The following is a 10409-nucleotide window of genomic DNA, read 5'->3' on the forward strand; positions in this document are numbered from 1 at the left end:
CGGAACAACCTGGAGGTTTTGTGACCATGGACAAGAAAACAAGGTCTGCAAGTTAGATAAGTGTATGGACTAAAACAAGCTCCTAAGCAATGACATGAAAAGTTTGATAAATTAATGATATTAAATGGGTACAAAGGGAATGAAAGTGACAAATGCGTTTATTACAAATATAAGAATCACATCTGCACTATCATATGATATGTCTATATGTAGACTATCTACTCATATTTGGATCAAACTTTCAGGCCGTTAATGTTATGAAATCATTGTTATGCAACAACTTTGATACGAACGACCTCGGAGAAGCGAGTGTGATTCTTGGTATCAAGGTCACAAGATCCGAAAAATGAATTTCTTTGGATCAATCATATTATGTGGAAAAGATCTTAAAGAAATATAATTACTTGACTATAAACCAACGAACACACCATTTGATCCAAGCATGAAACTATTTAAGAATACTGGTGAAAGTGTTAGACAGACAAAATATGCAAGCATCTTTGGCCATCCTAGAACGCTTAAACACAAAGTCCTTACTTGCCTTATGCTCAATTAAATAACTAAGAGTATCAAAAACTACGATGTAACCTTTACTGCACAATTGTTCACTGTAGTTAAACATTGTCACATTTATATTAAAAGTTTGATATCATACAATAGAATAAAGCAATATGAGAATTTTGGCAAGTTTGCCAAGTGTCAGCATTTTAGACACTTTACTATTTTAAAATTTTCTATTTTAGACAATCTTACTATATTTGTTATAATTTATTTTTAATTGTTTTTTATTTTATTTGGATTTTCATCGGTATTCAAATTTAATTTATATTTATTTATTAATCTTTAATAATAAATCAATTGTCTAATTAAATTCAAATTACACTACAAATTATATTGTCATTAATACATCCAGTTATTTATTACTACTCTCTATGTAATACATGGAGAAACCAAGAGACAAATTCTATTTACAAAGTTTTTCATTTAATAATCACAACACACAATGTACTCCATCCACCAAAATTTCGTGTTTTTTAAACACACCATGTTTCTCTCTTAGTCTCACTTTATAACACACTATTTATTTCCCTCTTCAACCGTTCGTTCTTCACCTTCCTTTAAGCTTCTATTTCATCTCACCCTTACCGCTGCCAAACACTCTCATCGGAGAAGTTTTTACCCTCGCCACTGCCAATAACAACCTTCGACTCCGAATGGTGATGCAAGGTAAAATTGGAAACCATCTGGAACCCATGGCTGTTCCGCCACCGCATTTTCGTAATGTTTTATTTCGAGTTGGAAAAGATCCGCAAGCAATTTTCTCCGTTTTTCTCTCTACAATGCGTTTCTGATTCTTTCTTCTCCATTTTATTTGCAGGTGTTTCTAAAATTTTAGTTTTCAAGGTTTTTCAATTTGTTGCTCTTTGATTTCTATCAAGGGGATAAAACCTATTTGGATATTTATTTTTAACCATTGGATAAAACTCTACTATGATTTGCAGGAAATTGAGGAAATTTGTAGAATTTAGAAAGACTACTCTAAAATCTCCCCAGAAAGTCGTGTATGGTGATGAATTATGGGGACCTGAGAGGAGTTTTCGTCAGGGTATTTGGCCCATAAGGTGGAATTTTTTTCCTTATCGATGTGTTATATCTTTTATCTTAGTCTTATTTATTGACTTGAATTGGCTGTTCTTGAAGGGAGTATTTGGGAGTCCCGTCTTCGCCTTATTTTCCTGTCTATACTCAAGAACAAGGACCGCCTCCAATGGTGCAGGAGCGTTTCCAAATTGTTATAAGTCAGGTATTTCTTACTCTTAATATTGCTTAAAGTTAAGTATTTAGTTTTTGTTTAGTTTTTTTTACTATTGTTTATGGTTAAGTTTGTTATTTTAATTTAAAACAAATAAAAAATTACATTAAACTCTAAATCGTCTGATCTTGATCTAACAATACTGAATGTACTGAATGCGGGGATGCTGGCAATATTTTGACTGCAGGCGATCTGAATTTGCAAGTTTTATGCTCCTCTTCTCCTTCCTCTCTCTTCCACGTAAGAGCATCTTTAATGCTGGTTAGCTAACACAAAAATTGCTTATAGTTAACGTTGTTTGTAGACAATCACCATTATAGAAGGATGATGTGGCATCATATATACTTTTGCATAATTTTGGATGCACTATAGAAGCAACGGCAACTAAACATTATTTGTCATAAAAATAATAATTTTATATTATTAAGATCGAAAGATAATTAATTTATAGTTTTGAGTTCACTATTAAAAATAATTACAAATAAATAAATATAAATATATGGGGTCATAAAAAAATAATAATTTATTATATTCATTTTAGTTTCTTATAATTCATCTAAAGATGCTCTAACACAGAAAATGGCTTACCGTCTTTGCTCCTCTTCTGCTTCCTCTCTCTTCCACGACCCACCCTCCTTCTCTCTCTCTTCCAGCAAACCCAAACTTCGAAACTCTCCTTCTTCTCTCACTCCTCAATCCAAAATCATTCTCCAATCCAACCATGTCTCCCTACAACAACCCATTCCACAACAACAATCCGAAAAAGACGCAAATTTTGATAACCCAGTTGCGAAATCTACTCCCTCGAAAAACAGTCACATATGGGTCAATCCCAAGAGCCCCAGAGCCAAACAGTTCGGGAAGAAATCTTATGATGCAAGGTACACTTCTCTTGCCAAGCTTTCCAACTCTTTGGATTCATGCGATCCCAATATAGATGATGTCTCTAGAATTTTTGAGAGTTTAGGAGATAATCTTATAGAAAAAGACGCTGTGATTATCATCAATAACATGGAGAATTCTGTTGTTGTACCTTTTGTTCTTCGGTATATACAGAGCAAGATTAGAGGTGTTAGAGAGGTGGTTCTTTATAATGTTACACTCAAGGTGTTTAGAAAGTGTAGGGATTTCGATGGTGCAGAGAAGGTGTTTGATGAAATGGTTAACCGAGGGGTGAAGCCGAATAATGTTACTTTTTCGACTATAATTAGCTGCGCGAGGTCTTGTAATTTGCCGAATAAGGCTGTGGAGTGGTTTGAGAAGATGCCGTCGTTTGGAATTGAGCCGGATGATGTTACGTATGCGGTTATGATTGATTCTTATGGGAAAGCGGGTTATATTGATATGGCTGTGAGCTTGTATGATCGTGCGAGGACTGAGAAATGGCGACTTGATAATGTGACGTTCTCTACGATGATTAAGATGTATAGGGTGGCGGGGAATTATGATGGATGTTTGAATATCTTTGAAGAAATGAAGGCTCTTGGTGTTAAGCCTAACTTGATTGTTTATACCACTCTTTTGGATGCCATGGGGAGAGCTAAGAGGCCATGGCAGGCCAAGAGTATATATAAAGAGTTGATAAATAATGGACTAATTCCTAATCGTGCAACCTATGCGTCTCTCATACATGCCTATGGTAGAGCGCAGTTTTGTGAAGATGCTCTTGCTGTGTATAAGGAAATGAAGGAAAAGGGAATGGATTTGGATACGCGTCTTTATAATACCCTTTTAGCTACATGTGCTGATGTTGGTTACACTGAGCAAGCGATTGAAATTTTTGAAGACATGAAAGGTTGTGATACTTGCTGTCCGGACAGTTGGACATTCTCATCGTTGATTACTTTATATTCCTGCATTAGGAAAGTTGAAGAGGCTGAAAGGTTGATGACTGAAATGAATGAATCTGGATTTGAGCCTGATATTTTGGTTCTGACTTCGCTCGCCCAATGCTATGGAAAAGCCAAGCGTGTTGATGATGTTGTGAAAACATTTAATCAGCTATTGGATATGGGCATTGAACCGAACGATCAATTCTGCGATTGTCTTCTGAATGTTATGTCCCAAACACCAAAAGAAGAACTTGGTAAGCTAACAGATTGTGTGGCAAAGGCTAACCCGAAACTTGGGTCGGTGGTGAGATATTTGGTGGAAGGGCTGGAGGGTGATGGAGAGTTCAAAATAGATGCAATAGAACTCTTTGGCTCAATTACTAATGGAGTAAGGAGGGCATTTTGCAATTCTCTGATTGATATTTGTATCAACTTGGATTTGCTGGACAAAGCATGTGTGCTTCTTGACCTTGGTTTGACACTTGAGATATATACAGATTTACAATCCAGATCTCAAACTCAGTGGTCATTGCACTTAAAGGGTCTTTCAGCTGGATCTGCACTGACAGCATTTCATGTTTGGATAAATGACTTGGCTAAGTCTTTTGAATCTGGAGAGGACCTTCCGCCTCTACTCGGGATCAACACTGGTCACGGGAAGCACAGGTATTCCGAGAAAGGTTTGGCAGGTGTTATTGAGTCGCATTTGAAGGAACTCAACGCTCCATTTCGGGAGTCTCCCGATAAGGCTGGCTGGTTTTTGACTACACAGGTAGCAGTCAGTTCATGGATTAAGTCTAGGGATTTGTCCAAACTAGTTATTGCGTAATTTCTGAACTATGCGGTTATCAGCTGCTCTAGCAATGACTTTTTTTATATTCATAATGTAGTTTTAATGCACTTTCCTTGTCTTAAGAGCAAATGTTTGTATTAGCTTCATAAGTAACTCTTGTTTTGTAGAAAGTTAGATGCTATAAAGAAATTTAAAAAGTTAGAAAACCCGATTGACAGACGCCAATAATTTAAGTTGCAGAAAAATAAGAATTCAATGTCTCTTTGACATGATATGTTTAAATATCAAGATATGATACAACATTAATTTATAAGACACTTGCCGAATATTTCACTGACTTTGTTACTGTCTTCACTTTGAGAAAACAATTTACTCCAAACTTCATTCAAGGGATAAACTCAAACTTGCAAGAGCCATGGCCTGTCGTTGAACAAAGAGAAAAGTATATCATTGCAATTGATAATCTTTCAAAACCATATAAATAAAAAAATTTTAAAAAATAAAGATATTATTTACTTGGATCAAGAGCATTGATTAATGCAGCAGAGTTGAAATAACAAGATCCTCCTTTGTTCTTAAACTTCTAATAGTAATTGTTGAAGATATAAGAAGCATGATCCTTGATTGTATTTGGAAGATAACATGGTTGGTCCGGTTTTATCTTGCTGCAATCTGCTCCACCAACATTACAAGCCCAATCCATGGCCCTTTGCAACTCATCGTCTGGTGTCTGGTGTCCTGAAATTTCACAATAACTCATCATAATCAAATAAGATAATGCACAATAAAACATATACTTTAAGTACAGAGCACAAATTCAGATAATGCGGATTTTACCTGATGCTTGAAATGACAGGGTTGCAAAGAAGCATAGTTATCAAAAGTTTGAGCATTGGAGAAGTCATTGTTCTTCGGGAGTTTCTAATATCTAACGTTGAACAGAGACACCATGTTTTGGCCCTACATCAGTTTCTTCACTGTCACGGTAGCTTATTTGAAATTTTTTTGGTTTCGAGAATATCACAATCACATGATTTTGTTATACTAAACTTTTTTGCTTTTCTTATATTCAGATCTAAGATGTGGAATTTCCAAATATTGTATGTAGGGGTGGCAATAAAATCTATTAAGAGAATATCCATCCAATCCATCCAATAATTTATCCATCCAATTCATCCATTAACCAAAAAAACAAATTTAATGGATTGGTTCAATCCATCCATCAAACTACATGGATGGATTCAATCCATCCATCTCATTTTATAAATCCAATGGATTTTAGTTTATTACTTATTAAATTACTTTTTTATTAAAAAACATGAAAAATTTAAAATTAAACAATTTTTTAACATTTTTGTTTCTCATAATATTCACACCCATAAATTTTCTTTCCTGTATCATAATGTAAAAAAGTATGAATATTAACGTTAGTATTAACGTTAAAATTGATGATGCGGGATTAATGATACAATATGTACAGTATCTCCTTGAAAAAAATTAATGATGCTAGATACCTTGTCTATATTTAATTTAATATTAACGTTAAAATTGCTTAATTGGTACGCATTGAATTTATTTAATTTAACATTCATGTTAAAATAGTTTAATTGCGACACAATGAATTTTAATTTTCTTTCGATAAGTTAGTTGGTTAGAATTAGAAAGTTAATAAAAAAAGTAAAGTTAATCAAGACGTTAGTTGATTAGAGTTACTATAGAGACAAATATTTATAATTAAAATTCTTTTAAAAAGTTTCATAAAAAAATTGTTTTTGTAAAATTAATAAAAAAAAAGAATTTAAGTTAATTTTATGGATGGATGGATATCCATCCATTAGAAATACCTTAATGGATGGATTGGATGGATTATATCCCTTAGTGGATGGATTGGATTGGATTTTTCAAAAGAAAATTTAGTGGATTGTTAATGGATTAATGGATCGTTTTGATCCATCCATTAACAATCCAATCCAAATTCATCCAATCCATCCATTTTGCCACCCCTAATTGTATGTCAGTTTTTGTTCTTAATTTATTGATAACTTTCCAAATACATAACTGCACATGGTAGAGAAATTAAATTCAGAAAACCTTCACAATAGTACTCTTATTATTATTTTTTTAGAACCCGAGTATCATTGCTGAAATTCTTGGTATGATTTTAACTTGGAATGGAGATTGGAATGATTTATTGATATCAAATGAATTTGAAAGGATTTATTTTAGTCCCACATAGGAGGGAGTACAATTATTAGTATTGTATATATATATATATTCCAACTTGAACAATTGGTGTTTGGCCCAAAGGCATTAACAATTTTGTAAAGGAGTGAGGACACACCCATAAATTGGTGTTCGGCCGACTCGGCTTTTAACCTAGTTTTTGACTGGGTCGCTTGCCCTCCAAGAGTCATACGTGTGACTTGCTGACCAAGTAAAAAACGGCTAGTTTGACTGGGTCAGTCTCACTCTCCCACGATTTTTCTCCACTTAGTTGGATATTTTGCCTATAAATAGAGTTCTTCCGTTCATTTGCAACTTACTCCAGAATTCTCTTTTCTCTCTCCCTACTCTCCTTTATCTAAACATTTTCTTTTTCTGTTTTCGACTGGATTAATTTCAGATACTACGACTGGTTGTTATACAATCTAAAGGTGTATCACTTAGAAAGATTTATCATGGCGCAAGTGAGAATCGTATTTCTTGAACGAGCTGTTTTTTCCTGGAGGCGTCGTGGTTATTAAGAGCTGCTTTGCATAATTTTTGGCAGTACCGCAAAACGTCTAAACGAAAGCGTACTAATCCGCGACTCAGCCGATAACTTCCTTCGTGGCAATATTTTCTAAAACCGAAACAATAATTTTAAGATGTTTTTTGTGACTGTCATGTCTACTGAGGGAAGTATTGGTAATACTGTGTCCGCTACTGTGAATGACAAACCAATAAAGTTTGAGGGATCTAATTTCAAACGTTGGCAAGCTAAGATGAAATTTTTCTTAACTTTGAAAAAGGTTGCCCACGTTCTGACTGAGGATATCCCTGTTGTTCTTTCTGGATCAATCGACCTAACTAATGATAAGTCAACTGCTAAATCAGACGGAACTTCCAAAACGTCTGAATTATACTCTGCTACAAAAGCTAAAGCCGCAGCAAATAACTTATAGCTCCGAAAAGAAATCGCCCTATGGCAAGAGTATGATTACCTATGCAAAAACCACATTCTGAACAGTCTTGCTGATGACTTGTATGATTACTACAATAATTACAAGACTGCTAAACAGGTTTGGGGAGCTCTGCAAGAAATATGATACTGAAGAAGCAGGTGCAAAGAAATATGCTGTTAGCCGCTACTTAAACTACAAGATGGTGGATGAATAATTGATGGAAGCTCAAAGCCACGGACTTCGAAAAATTGTTCATGAAATAATTACAGAAGGTATGCCCCTCAATGAACAATTTCAAATTGCTGTTATCATTGACAAACTGCCCCCTGGTTGGAAAGATTTCAAAAACGTGTTTCGTCACAAAACAAAAGATTTTTCAATCGAGAGTCTGATTACTCACTTGCGAATTAAAGAGGAAGCTCAGAGAGAATATCAAAAAGATGAAGTCTTAGTTGTTTCTAAAAATAAAAGAGATTTAGTGCGGTTCTGAAGCCTACTGGCAAACCATTAAAGAATCAGAACTGCAATGCTGCGAACCGAATTAAGAATGAGAATCCCTCCAGGACCCCATCTGCTCCATATGCTAGGCAGCAACCACCACCTCAAAAAAATGACGCTCCAGTTTTTACTTGCTACAATTGTGGAAAACCGACTCATATGGCAAAAAAATGAAAGAGCAGGCTTAAATCTATTGCTGGCTCAAATGCTCAAGTTAACTTGACTGATGAGCCATTAGCAGGTATGATCACTGAAGTCAACATGGTTGGAGGAAGTGATGGTTGGTGGATAGACATTGACGCCTCTCGTCATGTCTGCTATGATCGTGCTATGTTCAAGACATACACTAATATTGAAGATAAGAAAGTATTGTTAGGAGATGCTCACACCAATAATGTTGCTGGAATTGGAGATGTTGAGCTGAAATTCACCTCATGAAAGACTTTGATCTTGAAGGACGTCATGCATGTTCCTGAAATTAGGAAGAATCTTGTTTTTGGTTTTCTTTTAAATAAGGCAGGGTTTAGTCAAATTATAGGGGCAGATTTGTACACCATCACTAAGAATGGTATGTTTGTTTTGAAAGGGTACGCCGCTGATGGCATGTTCAAGTTAAACGTTGACTTGAATAAAATTTCTCCTTCCGTTTACTCTTTGGGTGATTTTAATATTTGGCATGCTAGACTTTGTCACGTTCATAAGCGAGTTATTTCTAATGCAAGCAACTTAGGCTTAATCCCTAAATTAAATGTCAATGATTCAAGTAAATGTGAGTATTGTAGTTAAGATAAAATACTCCCTCCGTCTCATAATAAGTGTCCTATTTGAGTTTTGCGCGGTTCTTAAGAAAATGATTGGATGTGTTGATTTTAATGATAAAGTTAATATTATTTACTAAAGTACCCTTATTTCTTATATGTAGTAGAGTAGTTGAAAAACGTGAAAGTTAATAAATAGGGGTATAGTAATGGAAAAAATTAATAAATGTTACATTGGTTTTCTAAAGAGACATTTATTTTAAGACATGAAAAAAGTGCAAATGAGACACTTATTATGAGACGGATGGAGTAACTAAGACTTCACATAAATCAATTATTAAAGAATCCAATCCACTAGATCTCAAACACTATGATAAATGTGAATTAGATGGAACTCTAACTAGAAATAGTAAACATTATTTTATCACTTTTATTGAGGATTGCTATGATTATACTTATGTATACTTAATGAAGAATAAAAGTGAAGCGTTTGACATGTTTAAGTGTAGCAACCTGCCCTAAAAATTATAGCTTAGAGAGTCGCCACCTATTCTGAAGGGCGAATAGGAAACCCTACGCAGTATAGAGATCAGGGTAAGATACTATATTCAGGTCGAGGGAAGGTGTTAGGCACCCTCAACCCTTTCCTAAAGGCTAACATTTCAAAGATGAAGGTTTGTGGCAAAATATAAAGAAAAGTGACAAACAGAATAGGGTTAATAATTTTAATCATTGACATGATTAGGGTTTGAAGGAAGGGGACTCGCCTTGTTGCCAAGTGCCTACGTATCTCCTTAGGGAGAATCAGAGTCAACGTAGTTCGGGGAAGGGTTGTACGCCCTTAGAATTGAAATTTGATTTGAGATGGTTTGAAGGCATTTGAGTTGCCTATCGTAGTTTGCGATTTGAAAGGGCATTTTGAATTGCCTGATTGGAAAGGATGAAAATCCGTAGTATCGTGGTTTAGTGTGTTTTAGATTTGGGCGTACAACCCTGATTTGATATGGCACTATTAACCGCAACGATCAATAGATTCGATCGCCATAGTTAACAGATTAGTAAAGGATTGCTGGCAATTCTAATCGATTGATTCGATTATCACTTTTAGCAAATTGATGTATTTTAATTATTAACTTATTAATTTATCGTTACCCCTCATAACCGATAGTTTCGATTACAAATAATAACGAATTGATAAGGGGAAATATGCTAATCATCATAACCAATAAGATGGTTAAAACCATTTAGCAAAATAAATTTATTCAATTTATAGGATTTGATTAATTAAATTAATCGATTATTAACCATTGCAACTAATAGATTTAGTTGGAACGAATAATAAATTAAATCCTAATATCCTTGGCCAAATGGCCGGTGGGATTGGGCAAACCCTAATATTATAACCTTTCTAGGGTTTTTGTGATTTTTAATATTAATTAAAATTTATCAAATAAATTACTCGACATAATCGAATAATCGGGAAAGTCCTAATAATTACATCCCTAATCCTAATTTTATAACCTAATCCTAAATAAATAAATAAATTAAATC

The 10409-nt window shown here is 34.5% G+C and overlaps 1 protein-coding gene and 2 long non-coding RNA genes across 3 annotated transcripts; 2 read left to right on the forward strand and 1 right to left on the reverse strand.

The window, feature by feature from the left end:
• The first annotated feature begins 1027 nt into the window (after positions 1-1027).
• On the forward strand, positions 1028-5812 carry LOC131626671 (uncharacterized). The gene is made up of 4 exons (XR_009291257.1): positions 1028-1227; positions 1503-1622; positions 1702-1804; positions 5295-5812. It is a non-coding gene; the product is annotated as an uncharacterized LOC131626671 (long non-coding RNA).
• On the forward strand, positions 2271-4644 carry LOC131626652 (pentatricopeptide repeat-containing protein At4g16390, chloroplastic-like). Its single transcript, XM_058897492.1, has one exon. It carries the CDS (start codon positions 2393-2395, stop codon positions 4472-4474), a length of 2082 nt encoding a protein of 693 aa, XP_058753475.1. The 5' UTR covers positions 2271-2392; the 3' UTR covers positions 4475-4644.
• LOC131626676 (uncharacterized) lies at positions 4664-5485 on the reverse strand. The gene is made up of 3 exons (XR_009291258.1): positions 5276-5485; positions 4955-5176; positions 4664-4858 (listed from the first exon to the last, which is right to left on the reverse strand). It is a non-coding gene; the product is annotated as an uncharacterized LOC131626676 (long non-coding RNA).
• Positions 5813-10409: the final 4597 nt, after the last annotated feature.

Source organism: Vicia villosa, linkage group LG1 (assembly GCF_029867415.1).
Source record: "Vicia villosa cultivar HV-30 ecotype Madison, WI linkage group LG1, Vvil1.0, whole genome shotgun sequence".
Lineage (NCBI taxonomy): Eukaryota > Viridiplantae > Streptophyta > Magnoliopsida > Fabales > Fabaceae > Vicia > Vicia villosa.